Source organism: Haliaeetus leucocephalus, unplaced genomic scaffold, assembly GCF_000737465.1.
Source record: "Haliaeetus leucocephalus isolate CR32 unplaced genomic scaffold, Haliaeetus_leucocephalus-4.0 Scaffold406, whole genome shotgun sequence".
Taxonomy (NCBI): domain Eukaryota; kingdom Metazoa; phylum Chordata; class Aves; order Accipitriformes; family Accipitridae; genus Haliaeetus; species Haliaeetus leucocephalus.
In genome coordinates, this window is record NW_010972842.1 from 6954344 (window position 1) to 6977058 (window position 22715).

At 37.4% G+C, this 22715-nt stretch overlaps 1 protein-coding gene across 1 annotated transcript in view; it reads left to right on the top strand.

The window, feature by feature from the left end:
* ARID2 (AT rich interactive domain 2 (ARID, RFX-like)) overlaps positions 1–22715 on the top strand; it is a 107181-nt gene that overhangs the window by 82073 nt on the left and 2393 nt on the right. Inside the window, exons 15-20 of the mRNA XM_010574075.1 lie at positions 123–2983; positions 10857–11005; positions 16163–16301; positions 16397–16482; positions 20795–20918; positions 21008–21099. Of these exons, the coding sequence (XP_010572377.1) occupies positions 123–2983; positions 10857–11005; positions 16163–16301; positions 16397–16482; positions 20795–20918; positions 21008–21099 (3451 nt within the window). The remainder of the gene's footprint in view (positions 1–122; positions 2984–10856; positions 11006–16162; positions 16302–16396; positions 16483–20794; positions 20919–21007; positions 21100–22715) is intronic.

Consider the following 22715-nt stretch of genomic DNA (forward strand, 5'->3'; position numbering starts at 1 on the left):
GAGAAGAGAAACTGCTTCATATAGAATTACAAATTCAAGCCTTGGATTTTTAAAAACTTGTTAAGTTAATGTGTTTTGAAATCATTTTTGCTTCCAAACTTTTACTGCGTTTATTTCAACAGGAATCCCACATGGGCTACCAAGCGTAGGAAATCACTATCAGAGGACGCCTATTAACCAGTCTTCAACTTTGACAGCAACACAGATGTCTTTTCCAATTCAAGGTGTTCATACTGTGGCACAGACTGTTTCTAGAATTCCACAAAATCCTTCTATTCATACACAGCAGCAACAAAATGCTCCAGTGACTGTTATACAGAATAAAGGTCCAATATCCTGTGAAGTAGTGAAGGCCACAGTAATACAGAGCTCTGTTCCCCAGTCTGCAGTTCCTGTTACTATTGCTGTAGGAGGAGCACCACAAGCTTCTAATCAAAATCACAGCACTACAGGACAACAGCCGTCTGTTACCGTTGTTAGTTCGCAGACGTTGCTTCACCACCAACCTGTAATTCAACAACAGTCTCCACTGCATGCAGTGGTACCAGGACAGATACCTTCAGGCACTCCTGTTACGGTAATTCAGCAAGCTGTACCTCAGGGTCATATATTTGGCAGAGTACAAAACATACCAGCATGCAGTTCAGCAGTTTCACAGGGTCAACAGCTAATCAACACATCATCACAACCTGGGCAGACATCATCTCAGCAGTCCTCTGCTGGTAACCAGCAACAAGATACAGTCATCATAGCACCACAGCAGTATGTCACAACCTCTGCATCTAACATTGTTTCTGCCACCACAGTTCAGAATTTCCAAGTAGCAGCTGGGCAGGTGGTTACAATTGCAGGTGTCCAAAACCCACCGACATCTAGGGTAGGGTTTCAGAATATTGCACCAAAGCCTCTGCCATCTCAGCAGGTTCCACCTGCCGTGGTACAGCAGCCGATGCAGCCACAGCAGCAGCCTCCACCGCCATCCCAGCAAAGTGTAGTGATTGTAAGCCAGCCAGCTCAGCAAGGTCAAACGTACGCACCAGCCATTCATCAGATAGTGCTTGCTAATCCAGCTTCTATTCCCACTGGTCAAACTGTCCAGTTGACTGGACAGCCAAGCATTACTCCATCTTCTTCACCATCCCCAGGTCCGGTTACAAATAATCAAGTCCCTACAGTTATGTCATCTTCATCTACCACTCCTCAGTCACAAGGACCCCCTCCTACTGTCAGCCAGATGCTTTCTGTAAAGAGGCAGCAGCAGCAGCAACATTCACCAGCATCATCGCAGCAGCAGGTACAGGTACAACAACCGATACAAATGCAAGTTCAGTCACAACAAGCTAATACAGGAGTTGGCCAGCCTAACTCTGGTGAGTCTAGTCTGATAAAACAACTGCTTCTTCCAAAAAGAGGCCCCTCAACTCCAGGGGGGAAGCTTATACTCCCAGCTCCACAGATTCCTCCACCTAACAATGCAAGAGCTCCTAGCCCTCAGGTGGTTTATCAGATGGCCAATAACCAGGCACCAGGTTTTGGAGTTCAAGGACAGTCTCCAGCTCAGCAGCTGCTAGTTGGACAACAAAATGTTCAGCTGGTCCCGAGTGCAATCCAGCCCCAAGGGGCAGTACAAACAGTACCCATTTCTAATTTACAGATATTGCCAGGCCAGTTGATCTCAAACAGCCCAGCAACTATTTTCCAAGGGACTACTGGCAACCAGGTTACGATAACAGTTGTGCCAAATACGAGTTTTGCTACTGCAACTGTGAGTCAGGGAAATGCAACTCAAATCATTGCTCCAGCAGGAATTGCAGTAAGTGGAGCACAGACAGGAGTTGGGCTACAGGTGCAAACACTTCCAGCTACTCAAGCACCTTCAGCTGGACAATCACCATGTACTGCTGCTCCCCCATTCAAAGGTGATAAAATAATTTGCCAAAAGGAGGAAGAAGCAAAGGAAGCAACAGGTTTACACATTCATGAACGTAAAATTGAAGTTATGGAGAATCCTTCCTGCCGAAGAGGAGCTGCAAACACCAGCAATGGGGATGCAAAAGAAAATGAAATGCAGGTGGGAAGTCTTTTAAATGGGAGAAAGTATAGTGACTCCAGTCTACCTCCTTCTAACTCAGGGAAAACTCAGAATGAGGCCAATCAGTGCTCACAAGTCAGTAATGGGCCATCATTAGAAATGGGTGAGAATGGAGCTCCTGGAAAGCAGAACTTTGAACAAATGGACACACAGGAAATTAAAAGTGATTTGAAGAAGCCCCTAGTTAATGGAATCTGTGATTTTGATAAAGCAGATGGTTCTCATTTGAGCAAAAACATTCCAAATCACAAAACTTCCAATCATGTAGGAAATGGTGAGATATCTTCAGTGGAACAACAAGGGAATTTGGATGCCACGCAGCAAGATACTGCCAAAGGTGATCAAGGGGAAAGAATTTCTAATGGGCCTGTATTAACTTTGAGTAGTTCACCTGTTGTAAGCGGTACACAGGAGGCTGCAAAACTGTTAACCCAGCAACTTAGTGGTACCAACACTGATTTACCTAATGGACCTCTAGCTTCAAGTTTGAATTCAGATGTGCCTCAGCAACGCCCAAGTGTAGTTGTCTCACCACAATCTACAGCCTCTGTTATACAGGGGCATCAAATCATAGCAGTTCCACACTCAGGACCTAGAGTGTCCCAGTCTACCCTGTCATCCGAAGTTCGGTCTACTAATGGCACAGCAGAATGCAAAACTGTAAAGAGGCCAGCAGAGGATAATGACAGGGAAACTGTTCCAGGAATTCCAAATAAAGTAGGAGTTAGAATTGTTACAATCAGTGACCCCAACAATGCTGGTTGCAGTGCAACTATGGTTGCTGTGCCAGCTGGAGCGGATCCAAGCACTGTAGCGAAAGTAGCAATAGAAAGTGCTGTTCAACAAAAGCAGCAGCATCCAACCACGTATATACAAAGCATGGTCACACAGGTATGTTGCAGTGTTCTTTTTATTTTTATTCTAACTGTGATTCTGACCAATACTGTGAAATAACACGGGTGAAAATGTGAACTCAGTCGATATCTCTTGCATAGTATTAAAATATTCAGAAAATGGTGCTTTCTGTTCTTTCATGGACTAAAGTTCTAATAGTTTGCATACTTCTTCAATGTCGGTGACAATAGTGGAATTTAAAATAGTTTGTAGATTGATAATAACACAGTAAGGAAAGAACTTCTGCTCACTGATTTCTTCCTTAAAGGATTAACTGTTCTGAAAACAACAACGATTTGTTGTATGGTCTTGTAAAAGTGTCAGTATTGTTCTGCATTTTATTATTGGTCATTATTGCGTATGGAGGGGTGAATATGGTTTTTTTGCAAGTTAATCACCGCAGCTGCATCTGGCTTGCTGAAATGAGTTGGAGTTCTTGCATTTAAAAGTGGTCTTCAAAGGCTTCCTTCAGGGGTTCACTACAGTCAGGAGAAAGTATTGTTTTGTAAATTTGTTCAAATATTTGTTTGTTTATTACAAAATATTTGTTATGTTTGTTTTATCGATAAAATAAGCATTGTTTGTTTTTTTCTTTTTCTGTCTGACAAACTTTGGAGAGGGCTTCCCCCACCCCGATCAACTTTTTTTTAACCATTTGAAAGTGGTTACTCCCTAACACTTTACTAGAAATGAGGTATGGCCATCATTTGTATGAGTATTAATAAGTACAAATAATCATGTTTGAGATTATTACAGTCTCTAGAATTTATTTTAGTTTTGTACATGGACAGAAAATCCCTCTCCAAAATTGTTCCTAACCTGAATAGAAGCAAAAAGAGTAGAATAGCAGGTCTGGCAATCAAGAGTTCTGACAGACCAGAGGGAAGAAATGAAGTCTTGAGTTGTACATTAGTGCATTTTGACTTCAAGGTCTTCTATTTCTTATCTTCCTTTTTTGTTTGGTTCATTGGGGTTTTGTTTGTTTGTTTTTGATGAGGTAGCAGGTATAGACCCTACATACTTAAATAGAGCTAGGACTCAAATTTTGACAAGTGGTGGCTAGTGCTACTTCTTTTTCTGTGTCAAGTTAGGTTTCTATTGAAAGCTCTTCTGTCTTTCCTTCATCTAGTTGTCAGAAATCAGGACTAACACTTAACCAGTTTTCTTTCTTTTTTCTGTCTTTACTTTTTTCTTTTAACTGCCACACCGCACAGAGTTATGTTCTTAAAATGTCTTTGAACTCACTCATAAATTTTCACTTGGTTTTATCAGAGAGAGATCTGTATTTTTCTGATAACGTTATTTATCTTTGTTCTTACTAGAAATGATTTGACCAAAATGAAAGTGTCTGTTGGCAGTGTAGGGACAATGCACTAGATTTTCTGTAGTGTGGATATATTAGCTATGCCTTGGTTTTTACAGTGAGTGTCTTTAGCTGTTACACAGTTTGAATTTCTGTTATAGCTTTGCTAAGGATTTGGCTGAAATAGAAATGGTATGGCTGTGTCTCTGGAATGGAATAAATATTACCTGTGGTTATTTATTCCCTGGACATGTGGCTGACAAGAATTTTCAGTTGTCTCAAACAGCTACTAAACTATTAGACTTCCAGATTTTTGAGAAGAGGGGAGTAATGCGGTTAACGGTTTAATTTGTATTAGATAACGTGTATTGTGATAATAGAGGGGAAAAAAAGAAAAAATAATATTTTCTGTGCTGATAGTTTCTTTTTTACACTGTCACTAATATCACTATCATTAATAGTTCCTACATTTTCCATTACCTGTACAAACAGAAGTGCTGCCAGCTGGGCTTGCCGTTAAGTACGAATTTGCAGATTAAAATAACTTGGTTTAATGTCTGCTTCTGTGGAAGTTAGCTCATTCTTGTGTCTGTAGGATGCCCTTCCTTTCTTCAAAATTACAGAAATGTGGGAGAAAAGCAGTTAATTAGTTTTGATCTTGAACAATCTAACTCATTAGCTCATTGCCTTAACCATTAACGTATGGCTATTTATGAATCATGTCTATCGTGATAATGCTAAGTACTGACTTATAATAGAACCCACTTTATAGTACTCTGTTCAGACATAGCGAACATCATAGTCTGGCTTAAGACTTTTAAGGATCTTTAAAATTAATGTGTTGGACTATAAACAGTACCAAAATCATCCTGGCCAGCTCTTTTTTTTCCCAAAGCTGCTGAGCAGCTGCAATACCAATTGTTTTCCTGGAAAAGCAGATGGTAAGTATTTCCAATATTGAGTCTGCTTTTAGGAGTATCTTTAAGACATCCAGAAATACTAAGATGTAGCCAAATTCTCATGAACTCGGTGTGAATTTTACTGATGACTTCTTTTGAGGCTAGGCCCTGTATAATCTCCTATTTTTCTCCCTCCCATTTTGAGAGTCTTCCTTGTATGATAAGCAGCTTCCTTGTCCCTGACTTTTTGAAAGGCAGCAGCTAAGGAACACTTTTTTCACTTGAGCATCTGCATTGTTTTATCCTCTCTGCAGTACCTAATGTGTACTGGCTGTCTTGCAGAAGAAATAGAACATGGTTCTTTCTGCAAACAGTGTGAAATTTATTATAAATACAACCCAATGGAGAAAAACAGTGAGGGACAGGGAATAAAGGAGTATTAGCTGTGGCAAAATTGCATAGCTGCTGAAGGTGTTAGTGTGTGATTTCCTGTTTGCTTGTCATTTTAAAATTTTATTTTAAACTAGAGCTTGTATTTCAGAGAAGTGAGAAAAGGATAGAAGAAGAAAATTTGTAATAAAATTACAACCCAACAGGAAGGCTGGAAAAGGAGAGGTAGAGGACAGAAGAGGGAGGAGAGTATTGCTTATGCAACTACAGCAGGATTAGTTGTCACGAACTACAGAGAGGAGAAGGGGAAGATGCTTGAACTGAAGATAAGGAAGGGCAAACAAATAGGGGAGGAAGTGAACAGCAACATGAAAACTAAGGAAAGCAAGAAAAAGAGCTAAATAATCCTTAATGGAATGTAAAAGTTAAGATTTGTTTCATGATATGAATGGTAGTCTGAAATGGGCTGGTACTATATGCTTGGGGGGAAAAAATGTTGATTTAAATGGCCTACTAAAATAATGAAAATTATATACTGGTTATTTATGGGACTGCCCATGTAGTGCTGTTGAAATGCAGTTACACAAGTACAGGTATTGTCTGTGTATAACCTGTGATTATTCCGTGTTAATTGTACACCTCAGCAGAACTCATTGAAAAGTAACTACATATATACCGACTTAAAAGATTTTTCTTTTTATTTTTTGCATTTTTATAAAAAATTGGGCTATGGGTTATGTCAGAAGAGGAACATGTGATACAGTGTTGCAATTTTTTTATTATATCTCCAGCTGTATTTTGTAAGCTCATGAAATGTAGTCCGAGAGGAGACAGAACTGGCACTTTAATTCCTTGGCTTCCTTTTATTTTGGTGTTCCCTGTTCCTGGATTATTGCTTTCCTGAGGCACTGTGCTAGACCTGTGGATGAAAAAGAAATGAGCAATTACCTACCTGTACCCTTTCTTTTCTACTTTTTCTTACTCCTCTTCAAACGCCTCCAAAACATCTGTTGAACATAACCATGTTGGTTTGTCCCAATTGGTGTGTGTTTTGAAGGAATGCTCTGATACCACGCCAAGTTCCTAGAAGTGAGCAAATCTGATTTAAATTGCCTTATCTGGCTTTCAAAGTAATCACTTCCCTGCTCATCACTGTCGTCCCTCATAAACAGTGCATGCCCATTTCTCTTAAGGCCACACACTTGAAAAATACTTGTGTGGAAATTTAGGTGGCAAAACCTGTGTGAGCATTGCCGTAACTATTTGCTCCTGCTCTCTGTTGATTGGGAAGCTGAGAATTACCATGCACCAGAAAGCAGGTGTGTAGCTCCAGGAGGTGTAATTCATTCCTAGCCACAGAGCAAATGAGTTTCTCAGCTGGAAGTACTGAACTACAGAATCTCTGTGCTTTTACTGCTCTTCACTTGTGAAGCACACTGTTGCAAGGAGACTTAAACTTCTGTAATCTAACAAGAAAAGAGCATTTATTTTAGTGCCTATCCATCCACCTGACCCTTTCCTCACACTCAAATCCTGCTATATTCATTTTCAGCTTATAGGTTACCTTTTTTTATGTATGTTCATTATCATGAAGAAGCTAAACCTAAAATTTTGTAGTACAAAACGGTAAATCCTATGATACTTTAAAAATATTTTTACTAATAATTGTTTATTGTTGAGTTAAATGTTTTTACTATGGGTGTGCACATACTAATGGTGGGAGAAAAAATGCAGCCTAATGCTTTTAAACTGCACATGGCTCTATATGTCAACAAGACCCCCATCACACTGGGATGCAGTGTGTTCTCTTGCTGATGGCACAGTAGGCCTTTTAAATAAAATGGGCAGGTATCGTGCTAAAATAAGAGTTATCCATTAATACGTAAAGGGAATGGTATCACTGGTTCTGTGAAATGGAAGTGTAGGCCATTTCTGGCCCCAAGCCATAGAGTTTGTTATTCCTACCACGTAGGGAGCTCGTGTGCATAAAAATAAATTAGTATCTTTTGTAAACAGTCCATTCTAGTTAGCAGAAAGCTCTTAGCTTTACTCTTAGTTTTCATGCCCGTGCTGGACTTACCCCACCCCATATCCCATTCTAAAGGGACCCAGTCTAGGTATAAAATCACTCTGCTTATTAAAAGTAGGCTGCAGTATCTGTTCTGCAAGTAGACTCTACAAGTATTAAGGATTGTATTTATGTGGTTTTAAGAGTTCAGGGCAAACCATACTGAGATAGTGATGCTGCTAGAGGTACCTTTCAGTCCCGTGATCCAGTGAGATCTGATTTGCAAAAGTGCTAGGTGGTGGCAGTGGCAAATCATACCATGGAGGGGTCTAACCTGATTATAAAAAGATGCCATGAAGTGCTTTCAAGTGTACTAGAGTACTGGGCGTTAGATTTCTGGAGGAACTGGGAATCGTTAAATGTTTCTGCTAGAGTAGGAAGGTTTGTGAAATCTTTATGCTGTGGGGAAATTTTTTTTTCAGTACTACTTCTCCCAGAAATACTGCATTAGGAAAAATTAAAAGTCTGTCATAGTTCCATATGTTAAAGAAGTAAGTGAGTTTACATAATAATTGCAGATCAGTACTGTAAACTAGGTAGCACATAGCAAGTATTTCTAGGTACCTTTCTGGAAAAAAGGAGTTTAATTTCTGACTATACCTAATTTTAGTAATGTCCCATGTGTCCTGCATTACTAAATCAATACATGAAAATAGAGGAGGGAAAAAACCCCCGAATTACCAGTATTTCTGATCTCTTGAACGAAGTGAGGAAAACTTTGAGATATTCGAACATAGAACTTATGTTTCTGAAATAAAACCTAGGAAAACAAATGTAACTGTACTTTATCTGTTGATTTTAAAATATAATCAGCACAGTTGATAGTCAAGAAATAGATTTGACTTAAAAATACATGGAAGTTGTAACTGCCTAATGCTACAAGTTTGATTGAAACTACTCTACTTTGCAGTACAGCAGTAATAAGAGAATTCTAAACAACAACAATTACTTTACACATTTCTTTTAAATTTGTCAGCTTTTTTTCCCCTCACTGAAAAAAAAGTGTAGAAAGGACTTGGAGGGGGAACTGAATTTTAACTTTTTTCCTGAAAACTTGTTTCCCTTTCTGTGCTTTTTCATTTTCAGCATGTAACATTTTGTGTTGTATATCTCAGATCTCCTTGTTTAAAATCAACAATTTTTTAATGAGATGGTATTAAAACCTTTGAATACCACTAGGAGAGCTTGCCAGAAAAACCCTTGAGAAAATTCATAATTCTGGATTAATTGCAGGGTTTGCTTAGAATGGAGTAAATAATACATGAAGCACACATTGAATGATGAGAATTAAACGAAATACTGAATACATTCAGTAAGCTCACTCTCCCTCCAGCACATTAAATGAGACAAGGACTATTCTATAGGGATAAAAAGTCATATAAAGACCATCATAATGTATTGATACCAGGATGCCAAGTGAAGATTGCAAAACAAGCTGTACTGCTGACACTCGATTTTACTTTCAGCTTCAATTTAAAAATGCCTTGTTATAGGGTTGTTGATCTTAAAAGGCCCCACTTGTGTTTACCTTTTGTTGAAAGATACATTGTGAAGATTCTTTACCCAATCTGTAAAATAGCTTTGAGATCTTTAGATGGAAATCATTGTTGAGTTCAAAATTATTTGTAGTTATGACTAATGGACTCAAGAGTCCTTTCTTAGAACTTTTCACACATGCAGATCACAGGCATCGTACAATAGTGCTGTGTTCAGGAGTTTTGCTGAGTTTTGCCTTATTTTTATCAGGATTTATGCTTGGATATGGGAAGTGGTTTGGGTCTGAGGCTTTTTTGCTGTCCTTTTGGTCATCTCATTAGCATTGTATGATCTGTGATATTATTAACTTGTTACCTTGTGTGACTTGTCCACAATGCCAATAGAGAACAGCAGGAAGAAAATGTAAGATCAATATGCAAATGAAATGTTAGAAGTTGCATTTAACTGTTTGTTTCCATACAGTTCAAGTCTAAAGCTATTCAGTAACAGAGCTGTAAAAATATAAAGAGTATTGTGTGCACCATTTGAAAGTGCTTCTTTTATAATATTCTTAAACGCAGACTTGAAAGTAGTTTTGTTTGGTCTCTTTAACAGAGTGTTACATTCCTTTTTTAACAGAAGGAAAGCAAAGGATGTTAGGTCTGCATTCCTAGATAATGTTCAAAAGCTCAATTTTTTTTATTGTCATCATCTTTATAAACGTCTTGCTGGCCAGAGCCTTCCAGGAAAAAAGAAAGAAGAGAAACAGTATTCTGACATAAACACTGTTCTGAAATGGAAAGGCCAGCGTTCAGTATCTATTATTCAGAAAAAGAAATAAAATTGACATATTTTGGCTTTGTTTTTATCTTTTTTAGGTCACTTTTAAGATAATTTTTATTCACTGTTAAAACTAAGTGTCTTGTTCCCCTTGCTCCCGTGCAATATTAAATCTTTTTCCTTTCTGAAATGTTTATATTTCACTGTATAGAAGTTGTATGGCATGTTTAGGCATTCTGGGCATGTGGTGTTGTGTATAAAGGTACATGTGCTGGCTGGTTTTACAAGAGCTTGAAGAATTATATAATTTGCCAAGTTTTATAGAGAAAATGGTATGTCATAGTTTGAGTCTGCTGGTCTTTGATAGAGTGTTACTTCAGCATTGTTCAATTTACCTTTTCTTACGCACTCTGTAACACAGGCTGATGTGTACTAATGCGGCAGTTCAAGAATTCCACAGATGCAGCACAGAAAAACCATTTCATCAAAGAATATAAGGCAGTTTTAGGTGTATCAGTGCTCATTTTACTTCTTTTAGCAATATTTTCTCCTACGTTTACATAGGAAAGAAAACTACTGTCTGTGCTGATGATATTGCAACCTCTTGAGTTTGCATGTTTTTTTCTTAAAGAACAAATAAAGCTTTTGCAAAATAATGCTAACCTTTGCTCCACTAGTGCCCTTGAGAAATTCCTTTGCAGTCATGATTCTGTATTTGAATTTGGGTATAAGGCTTAGTAATTTGAATATTGGAAACTCCTGTATAAATACTACAGTGTAAAAGTTATATGTCCATCATGTCATTGTGTCTATTAATGCTTATTCAGAGTGTTAAAATCTGAAAACTTGTTGTGGATTAAAGTGTAGAACAAGAGATCTTTGAACAAACAGTAAATTGTATGTCAAGTCTTGAAATAAGCCCTGTTTAAAACTGTGTTTTAACTTCTTCTACAGAGCACACCTGCAACATCGATACCAACAGTGCAAGTACAGGGCCAGCAGATCAATTTGCAGCCGCCTTCATACACTGCAGCAAGTCAGCATGCAGAGCAAATGAAAAAACCTGGACAGAACTTCATGTGTCTGTGGCAATCTTGTAAAAAGTAAATGCTCCTTTATTTAACTACCTTTTACTAATATGTAACAGATGCTTGTATATAGAAAGTGATTCTACAAGTTCTATCCATTCTGTTTCCTTAAGTTACCTTATACTTTTGTCCGTGGGGAAAAGAGAAGGTGAAAAGTGTTGAGGAAGCTGAAGCTGAGATGGTGAGGTGCAAGACATTTTAACTGCTCTCAGTTATACTTCAGAGCATAAAATGATTTATTGTGTGGCTTTCTTGCAATATCTTGATTCTTCAGTAATAAATAAAATATTGTCATGTAGTTAAGTGAAAAAGAAGAAAAAATCCGAGCTCTGAAGCTTGTTCTCTGTGTTGCAAATACAAAAATAGTTACATACTCCAGTTAAAAATCATGTCTTGACATTTTCTTGTGTTGCCAGCTTTTAATCTTCCTTGCGTTTCCAGTTTTGCAAGAGCAGGGTGTTGCACTTCTATGTCCTGGTCAAAGTCTTATTTACATTATGACTAATTTTAGTAATGACGATACCATTTGTGTGCCACAGGACTTCATTGTCACAAAAGGAAATAAAAAGGAACTTAGCCTTAAGACTAGACAGCAATGATTAGATTTATTTTGATTTGTTTTTGTTGTCCCTAAAAGAGAGAGGAGTGAGCTAGCAGACTTTTGGATGTAGACTTATAAAAACCACGGTACTACCCTTGTTATCAGTATGTATATCTTGACACTGATTTTTAAAATAACATAGGTTTGTGAATATGCTTAGTTTTCAGCTTAGTGAAGGGAGCAGATCGGTGAAACAAAGGTAGTTGTCAAATAGCCACTCTGAAAACAGTGAGAAAAATTGCATAACATATAGGATGGGCATGAAAAAGGGGTGAGACACTTCATCATTGTAGGACGAGACAAAGGGAGCATAAAGATGAGCTGATTTGGTAGAAAGCTGGTGTGTAGGCATTCAGAAAGTTGGGATGAAACAATGGAGAATTTTGAATGTTAGGAACCAATGGTGAAAATGAGGATTTGAACAGAATTAGAGGAATACTGAAGGACAGTTAATCTGTAGACCCCTGAAGATGTAGTTTCTGTTTCTTGCATTTCTTACATTAAGTCAATGCAAGACACAGGGATTTTAGATAAGACTCTGACTGGTACTGTAGAGATCTGGTGCTTTTTTAAATCATGGCTGTGTTTTCACCTTAAAAGTGATTATTTTTTTTTTTCCCTTTGGTAGGTGACACTTCTCTATGTAAGAAGTACATGTAAGGCTTTACTTACTTTTTACTTTACTTTTTCATGGCTAGTAAATATAACCATAGAGCCATACTCTACTGGCTGCACAATAGATGCATGAACACCTGTGTTGGTATAAGAGTGGGTTGTACTGAGGTGGAAATGAAAAGCTGGAGTGGCTTCTTAGCAGAAGCCTCGCCAATTTATACCATCTTGAGGAGTTTGCTGAACTACAGTTTTGAAGTGAAAGTTATTCACCAACTTTATTCTATGTCTAAAGTTACATAGGATGAGTTGTGTAGAGTTAAGGTGACATGTAACCATGGAACAAGCTGATACCACATGTGAACTAGTATGTGAATATGTGCAGACAAATTTTGGGGAAGGAGGAGCAACAATGCAATTACGATTACCTTACATTATCAGTCTTTTTGTAAGTCTGTCTTAATGTTATTCCTGTAAGTTTTCTTGAGACTGAAGTTAAGGGCTGCGAGGCCCATGTTTTACAAGTTGATCTCTACATTTTATTTCAAAGATTATTATTTCTGTTGCTTTAGTTTCTTCTGTCATTACTAACCGTACTGGATTTTGTTCATGCTTAATGTTCATGTTTAAGTTTAATTATTTTCAAAAGCCTTCAGAGATTTTTGCATTGATAGATTGTAGCCCATGTGACACACAGCTCTTGTTCTTATGTTGTTTCTCACTTTTCAAATATTTATTTCAGTCCCAGCCTAAAACAGTTTAGATAAACATTACACTCAGTGTTCGCTGTGGTGAAGAGAGAACCAAAATGCTGTTAGCATCTTCCTCAAATGTGTATTGTTTATTCATATTTCTACAACAGCCTGATTAAAAACAGGAGCATCAAATCTCCTGTAGGCTTTCTGCTTGTAACAGACATTAAAAAAAAAAATGGGGAATTACCACCTGTTATTGTAACTGTTTTATTTATAGCTCTCAGTCTTAGCTGTTTTTATTTGTTTAATAGAAAACAAGAAGATTCTTTTGACTGGGTCATTAGTCTATGTAAACTTTACATCCAGTACTTGGTTTCATTCATGATTGCTTAGCAATTTTTTCCTAGGTATTAAGTGGGCAGGTTCATCATAGTAGAATGATAGAACAGTGTTTCTTTCATGGTGTTCATAATTAACCGGAAAGATATGACAGGAGACAAATTTGATACACTCATTTGCACCTGTTCCTCTATACATGTTCTTTAGTTTAATTCTCACAATGTATTAGCATTAAGTTTCCCTTCCAGGATGTATTGCAGAAGGCAGTGAAGGCCGTCAAAACCATTTTATTAAAAATCAGAATAAATACAAATAAATAAAATAGTATGTTCTTTTCCTACCCACTAACTTGGCTGCTGCAGTCAGCACCATTACTGTGGTGTGGGTGTGGGTTCTGCTGTCTTGTTTTTTAAAACTGAATTAGGAAACATTATACCAAGATTTTGAAATAAAATGCAACAGATTTAGTAGTGTCTGAAGACTACAACCAGATCAGGCCCAATTATGCAAATAGTTGTAATGATTGGCCTCTCACAGACGTATTCAGGTTTAGTATCTTAGGAAGTAAAATTCTAAAAGGTGTCAGTCAGCCACACTACTTTGCACTGAGGATGTAACAGAAAGCTGTTTTCCTTTGAAGTTCAGCTGTCTGCAAGTACTGCTAATTGTATTCAGTGTAATTTAAAAGCTGCTATTTTGTTTCACAGGTAGGCAGGAGATGTCTCCTCTTGAATTGCTTTGTATTTAAAAAGTAAATTGGCAATGCTATTGAATCTCCACTGCCTGTCAAGTCAGCTATTAGTTTAATGTTCTGTTCAGCAGGTGAACAGAATGATAGAGAAATTAAGTGGGGAAACAAGAGTCTAGACTCAACTGACCATATTCTCAGTACTTAAGCTTTTTTTTATTACTATGTTTAGGTGTTTCTTTAAGGAAAAATAGTTTTTCTCCGCAAAATGGTAGTAAATTTGAATCTTAGATCAGTGATTGAAGTATAAAACTGAATGTCTTATACAGTGAATAAACCAACATAGCTGAAACAGCTTTTTTTTTTTTTTTTCCCTCTCCTCCCCTTAAAGACTTGCCATGTTGAATAAAATGTTTTAAACTACATTTTGGGGTTTGCTTATGCCATGAACTTTATTTCATCCATGCCAGGAATTATTCATAAATAGGTTTGTGCCAGCCTTAAGTTTACATACTGACTTCCCCTTTATTGTGGAAAGAAATTTTTTTGTCCTCCGAAACATCAGTTTTCGCTGTTGAGCCACTGTAGATGTAAAACATTTTGTTTTCATTTCCTACTATGAGCTATGCAGACCAACAGCAAGAGGCAGGTATTTCTCCTTCTTCCCAGCTTCCCTTCAGTAAGAGCTGACTGGCATGGAAAAGATAAATGCTTTTTAAGAGAGTAGTATTTATTGCCTACGCAGAAGGTAATTGCTGTATTACAGGTGGTTATTGCAGTAGGATTCAGTTTATAACTAAGACTTGTCTCTGGGTGAAATTAGCTCTTTGACACCTTTATGGGGTTCAGTATCTGTACATTTAAGCCTACGTATCAATTGCAAGTATGTTTGCATAATAGACACTATTCAAATGAGTAGTAGGATGTGGAAGGAGGTGGCTGGATCAAAGCACCTACTGATCTGCAATTCATACGCTGGGAGTTCTGACTTGAACTTGTCCATACATAACTGCTGTAGGTTTAAGATGTTGCTTCATCCTTGGCTGGTTGCTGATTCGAGGTCATCTCCCTCTTGGCACTGTTCAGCCCAGTGAGTTTAGTCAAACATCTTAATGCAAATACTTTTCTTGTCAACTGAAACTAAAATATTGGTATGTGAACTGGAGTGGCCGAGGTGGGGCATGTGTTTCCTTTCGGTAAGACTGCTGCACCGGTGACATCTGTCCGGCAAGTGTGTGAAGACGACTGGTGGCAATGACTTCCCCAATGGCAGCGACTAGGTTTCCAGACCTCTTCTGTCCAAGCCTTAAGTGGGTGTTGATGAGTTGGGTTAGTTGTGTTGAAATGAATCATGAGCAGCTAAGTCTTTTGTTTATTTTGGCCATGAATTTGCTGAAATACCTCATATCCTGTGCTTTGGGGCTGTCTGCTGGCAAAGTGCTTAGTTTGAGGTTTTGGAAAGTCATTTTCATTTGGTGAAACACTGGCACAGGTTGCCCAGAGAGGTGGTAGATGCCCCATCCCTGGAAACATTCAAGGTCAGGCTGGACAGGACTCTGAGCAACCTGATCTAGTTGAAGATGTCCCTGCTCATTGCAGATCTTTGGAGGTCTATTCCAACCCAAACTGTTCTATGATTCTGTGACTTAAAAATTGAGATTTAATTGAAGATGTTAAAAAGGGTCACATAAGTGACGTTTTTTGACTGCTGTGTACATCAGGAAATGATACTTAGCCATTTTCCCAGTATTTAGAATTCAGGCTTTGAGAAGCATGCGGTATTGAGAGCAAATAGGATGAAGGTGTGCATCTCTTTTTCCCAATTAAAGTTTAAATAAGGTCTGAGAATGACTGCCAGTAAAGAAGGAAAACAGGAAAAGGAAAACATGAAACTCAACTTTTTAACTCTTTATTACTGTATTTTACTTGTATTGCGGAGAATGGATCTGTTGGAATTAATAAATATTATTTCTTTGGGAAAGTATAAATAAAAAAGCAGAACCATGATATTTCAATTGGATTTGGCAAAATCATACTGCCATTTGTTGGTAGCTCACTGGTAATATATGTACATATTTTTCCTTTTAAAATTTTACGACTTCTCATTTATCAATGCATGACTTGTTTCAGAAAATAAAAATGTTTAGCCAGTATGGGTTTATGTTTGTGATAGTTGCGCTTCACCATTAACTAGGAAAAAACCAAAAACTTAAATTCCCCTCCCCCTCTTTTTGTAGGTGGTTTCAGACACCATCACAGGTTTTCTATCATGCAGCAACTGAACATGGAGGAAAAGATGTCTACCCAGGGCAGTGCTTATGGGAGGGATGTGAACCTTTCCAGCGGCAGAGGTTTTCCTTCATTACCCATTTACAGGTGCAGATTTTCTTTCACATATTACTTCAGAAAATAGTGGGAATTTCATGGTAAATTTTCACACACCTTTCTCACTTTCTCTTTTCCCCAAACAGGATAAGCACTGTTCCAGAGATGCTTTGCTTGCAGGATTAAAGCAAGATGAACATGGACAAGCAGGAAATCAGAAGCCTTCCAATAAGTAAGAGACCTGACCCTCAGTAGCAATAGGGAAAATAAGAGAATTAGAAATTATTGGAAGAATTTGTGTATTTATAACTTGGCTTATTAGTTAAAACTCTGCATATGTAGAGTCTGTAACAGTAATCAAATGTGAGGTCCATTATAGTAAGACAAAATGGGCAAAAGAGGGAATAGATTCTTATGTGGGAGATGTGGTTGCAGTTACCATAAACAGAACAGGTAATTCTTTAAGGTATATGGGTCAGTACTCTGTGATGAACGTTGTTCTCAACATATTATCCTGATTTTTCCCAACTGGACAGCATTTTATAACTTCTATTGTAACAGGAAAGTGCTTGTAATCCAAATGGAAAGTTATTTGTTGTGTACAGTTCAGCTGTTTCGTACAGCTGAAATGGATTGTCTTGTAACTTGCTGTATTCCTTCCAGTTTTGTGGTCTAAATTTGGGCTGACTTGATCCAGGGACTCTTGTAATAAACTTTCCTTTAAACAAGCAAACAAGGCAAATACCAACTCCTCTGAGTCTTCTAATTTTGTGCTGCTACCTGGAATCAGTTTTGGCTCTCCTCCTTCCCAAAATGATTTCAACCATCTGGAATTAATACTGGAGAGCACAACCTCATTGCCGTGGGGTTGTGGGGATGGTTATGTTAATATTGGAGTTATTCAGGGTTCAGTTACTTATATTAAGTGTATTAAGACTAGGTCTTTGTTAGTAACTAACTGGAATCTCTTTGTTGCAAGCTAAAGATGTAATTTCATGGTCCCAGGCAGATTTTTGCGGTCTGTTCTGTGGCTAGTTAAATTGCTACCAAGCTGCTGGAGGCAACAGAGATAGTTGAGTGTGAAAGCTAAGAAATTTAGTTTGGGAGTCCTTTTATTTTTTTAATATAAACAAACTTCTTAACATAGACTTACGATTGATTTATGGTGCCTTATTTCATTACACTGACAACATTCAGACCTCTGAAAACCACAAAATGAAGAATGATGGTAATGTAGTCTTGGTAAGTGGGAAGCGTAGGGCTGATACCGTCTACTAGCATGATGTGATCTCAACTCTGCCTTTTCAAAAATGTTCCATCACACAGATAACATATCCAGTAGCTCTGTGTCCTCACAGGCTTCTTTAAAATTGGCACAGGTACTCATATTAGAAAAAAATGTTCATACATCCCATCTTCTGAGGCAGAATTCCCTAATTAGGTCAGATTCAGAAAGTAGGAATTTATATGCGTAACCAGTTCTCACTGAAATATTGAGACTGCAATATCACAAGGTACTAAGGATGCAGTTTCAGAATACAAGTTGAAATAAGAGCATTCCACTACTCAAAGTAAGATGTTTTGACTCTCCCTGCCATCCCTTGTTCTTCCTCTTGGCTACACACTGCTTACAGTGAGAGAACTAGCTTTAGTTTTTGTCTGATTGCATGGTAAATCAGTTCTGGGTTTTTTTTTTAAAAACCTAATCAATCAAAAAAGTGGGTTTGCTAGATGAGTGGAATGCACTTGCTTTAGAGTCAGTTGAACACCAGTAGAGGAGGTGAGCTGGAACAAAAGGAAGGGATGAGATCTTTGTCAGCACTCACAACAGTGAATACACTCAGCTGTTTTATGAAATCATACAGGTTCCTTGTCTGTTACTCTTCCTCTCTTCCCTCACCTCTCCGTTACTATTCTTTTGCCAAAGAAGAAATCAACAAATGGGAATATTTTGATTATATGTAATGTGTAACCCACATAATCTTGTAGTGCTGCTACAGAGTTACGTTCTCATAACTGAAAAGAGCATCTAGCTACATGAGGAAGAGAAGACTTGATCATTTGCTTTCCAGAATCAGTGACTTGTCAAACAAAACCCTAAGCTTGCTCCAACAGGTTACCTTAAGTTGGCTTACATAGTCATGTCTAAAAGCTGACTTAACAAAGTTTTGGCTTAATTTACTTTTTGTTGAGTCCTAAAAACTTCTCAGACTTATCAGCACACCATTGATCATCCATATGACTAAACTCTTGTATGGAGCTGAAACAACTTAAAAAAACTGGTGCCGAGATGAAGCATATAGGCATTAATTAGTCCAACTCTCTTCACTTAATCCCTCACCATTTAGTAAAACCACACCTACGTCGGAGAGTGCAGATAGTGTGAGTGTTACTGGTGCTGGAAGTAAAATCTGTGGAACGCTACCAAACAAGGGCTCATTCCCCTAAACATTTCTGTCTATCATAACACGATACATACCTGAAAAAATCTGTAATGGCTTTTGCTAGAACCAGGTAGGCAAAGTTAAGCTGCGTTACAGAATTGGTTGTATACCTCAATTCTGTATTTCTTTGCTTTTAAAGTTGTATTATATTAACTCTTCCTTTTCTGGTTTTCAGAGGTAGCTGAATATTACATTCTGGAAGGTCAGGTAGCACTAGCAGTTAACTGTATGTTCACTGTAGCTTTGTGCATTTGAATCTTTTTGGATTCTCGTTAATTTTTTTCCTTGTTGCCACTGAAGCAAAGGTGGTAGCGTGAGCTACCAAAAATACTCTTCACGCACCATGGGAGTGGGGCAAGAGATAACTTTAAATCACAAGATGAATGGTATGGTTTGAAGTTAAGTATATAAATTAATTAAATAAATTCAAGAAATCTAGATGTTTCTTGAGAGAGATACTTGCCCACAGACACAAGTCAGTCCACTTGATGTCTCTGTAACTTTTTATCAAATTCTTTTTTCCAAAATCAAAAAGAGAAGACAATCTTTTAATATCTTCCTAATTTATTGCAGTTGTCCCTTTTTCAATATTTCAATATGAAGGCAATAGTACTTCAACTTTCTAAAATATAGTATGATAGCTGTTGAAGAGAGACAGTCGGAATAGCCTCCATTGATGAATCCTTGTTCTTCTCAATATAAGGAGAACAAAAATGTTCTAGAAATTAAAAATGAAAATGATAATTCCTTTACTGTGGTACTCGGTCTCCTATAAACATATGTCATGGCCCAACAGCTTCTTAATTTAGCTCCTACCCTTGTGCCTTTACTTCATAAAGGTTTTCAAATTCTTATTTCCATTCAGGGGAGGATGACTGTGATTATGAGCTAAGTTTTTAGGGAGGAGTCTGTTTGTTACTACTTCTTAATTTTCTGTTTTGTAGTTTAAAACCACTCATATGAACCCTTTTTTCTAATTTTTAACTAGGTTTCCTTGTTGTTAGAATTTTAGATTATGAAGAAAATCTGTCTGAATAAGAGAATTCAAGTTTTATTCTTAGACTATTCACTTACAGTGAAAGATGCCTAAATAATACTCTTACAGGCTAACTTTCATTTTAAAAAGCAGAACATTCACATTTGATTTATACTACCTTTGCAAGTAAGCACTACTTGCACTTCTAACCACATTCTACTAGGGTATTAAAAGACTTCATAATGATATTATATTGTTCAATATATTGAAGTGTGGTGATATTTTTCACCATTGATACTGCAAAACTTTCCTTTGAGATGACATTATGAGTCTTACTCATTAAGTGAAGTTGCATATTTATACATTCTAAACTCTAATTGTATGAGTAATTTCAAAGTTTTACATGAAACAGAGCTTTGACTTCAGTGTTAATAGTGAAAATGGAGAATTTGCTTCAGCTATGTTTGTTATTTGTACCAGCTTTATAAAATACCCTGATTGATTTATTAATCTCAGTTTGAAAGCTGCAGTAACAGGTAATTGGTTTTACAAATGTTTGATCTAATTTAACAATTAGATGTTTTATGTCTTAGATCGTAACTTAAATCATGTTACTTTATATTACTCCTCACTAACCACAGTAATAAGTATTTTATATTGTCTTAGTGTCTAATGGTCCCAGTGAGCTGTGTCAAGTTTTGAATAGCTATATTTTAAGGACATTCTCTGGCCAAATCTCAGATGACATTTGCATAGCTGCTATCACAGTTCCTGTTAAAGCCTGTCTGATAAAACATTCCTTTAAATAGATACACTTCAGGAAGTGGCTATGTCATTAGTACAATATATTACTTTTCCATCACAAATGTCATGGGTGGTGAGCAGTACTTCTTCAAGAGAAGTGTTTTTTCACATAAAATAAAGCCCATGACTCTCTTGAAGGCTTTGCAATAAGGTTTATCTCTGTGGAAACAAAAGGCAAATCTCATATCAGCACGAAGTATTAATGGATCTTTGTGTGTCTGTTCAGATAGGTTAAAAAAAAATACAAATTTTCAGGGTTGTTAATCTTGTAGAAAGTGGTGCAAAGCTTATTTTTATTAATTCTTTCTTTACTAATGTAGGCAGCCAGCTGCGGGGGGTCCTGCCTCTACTCCCAGAGCACAGAAGGCCATTGTGAATCATCCGAGTGCTGCCCTAATGGCATTAAGGAGGGGATCAAGAAACCTTGTCTTCAGAGATTTCACAGTTAGTATTGTTTGACTCAAGTTTTAGATAGTAATTGTTGCCTGCTACTATGGGGCTTTTACTTTTTTTTTTTCTCTTTAATTTTGTAGGATGAAAAAGAGGGACCAATAACTAAACACATCCGATTAACAGCTGCCTTAATATTAAAAAATATTGGTAAATATTCAGAATGTGGTCGCAGGTAAGCATTGTATGATTCTTCTAATACCAGTGGGCAATGTTGTTTCTGTTCTTTTAAGTACCAACCAATAGGTAGGTTTTACCTGTCCTTTAAAAAAACCAATAAGTATATTGACAGTACAATTTTTCTATCAGTTCTGCACTGTTTAGTTCCCCACAGAAGTGCTCAGCAGCGTTTTACCTAAGACAGTGTTTGTGATCCAGACTTTCGGAATCTGTCTGGTAAATTTGGCAGGTTAGATTTTTGGAGACAGATAAGAGAAGCCTTTGCTGTGGGTCTGTCCCTTTTCCTCCTGAAGGCAGTACTGCATGACTCTGAAAACTAATTCTTCTGTAAGCAATTTCCCATTGGTAGTACCCTTTTATCTCAACTTGAAAGAGGGGCGAATGAGCTCTTATGACCATTTTCTTAAATTGTGGAGTGGCACGCAGTTGCGTTCCATACTTGCTGCCTCTGTGTTGCTTTCCCCTCCAAATTTGAGTTAACTCTAAATGACTCAGTCAGCTTTCCTCTCCCTTGTAGAAGATCCTTCAGTATGTAAATAGACCAATACTGATTTGTGATACTAAGTAGGAAATGTTCTTTTATGATGCAAAAGAAGTAGTAGTTACTTACTGTGCCCGTAATCACCATGCATGCTGCTTCTGTTTTTTCCGAGAACTTACAAGCTGAGTGTTTTCTTGGTTTTGTTTTGCATTGTTTCAGCTTCGAATAGCAGAAGTAATGATTTCTAATAAGAATCTATTAGTTTTGTCTGTTCTTCAAAAACCTGTCAATAACGAGGACTTTCTAGTTGTAGTTCTAAACAAAAGAGTTTTGATACTGGTTGTAGAAACCCTCCTGCTGTCTTCAGCTCCCTAATTGGGGATTGTAGTGAAGACAGAGACAAATCCTTCTTGGAGAGCATGGTGAAAGGATGAGGGGAAATGAGCAGAGGTTGCAGCAAGGGAAATTCCAATTAGATATCATGAGTAAAAAAAAAAAATCACGAGAGTTGATTGAAAATGGGAACAAGCTCCCCAAAGAGGCTGTGCAAGCTCTGTCCTCTTAGATATTCAAAACCCAACTGGATATTATTTTGAGCAGTGTGATCTAGCTAAGGAGTTGGCCCTGCTTTGAGAAGGAGTTGGACCACATATCTTGCAGAGGTTCCTTATAACCTGAGTCAGTCTATGATTTCAGTGTTCTCAGATTTAAGAAATCTTTGAAAGTTTAGATCTTTAAAGTGTTCATGAAGTATTTTTGTAGCACTTTTCTAATGATTAATTCTGAATATTCTTGTCTCTTTCAGTGTTAAAAACCCACAAAAAGTTTCATTAAGTCAAACATGAAACAAGTTTTGCTATTAACTTTACCATTGGTAGCAACCTTGAGTATTTTCCTCTTTCGGGTCCATGTAAAAATGTATTGTATACACGTCACAGAAATAGTGTTCCACATATTGACAGGGCGTTTGTGGGATTTTCTGTGCTGTAGCATACTCTTTTTCTATACAGGTGTTGGTGTTACTCATGGGCCATGATGGCTTGAATTTAGTTTTTGCTTTTTTAAGTGCTCAGTTTTTCTCTCAAGATATGACCAAGTAGATACTGAAAAAGAAGACAACTCAGTCTCCT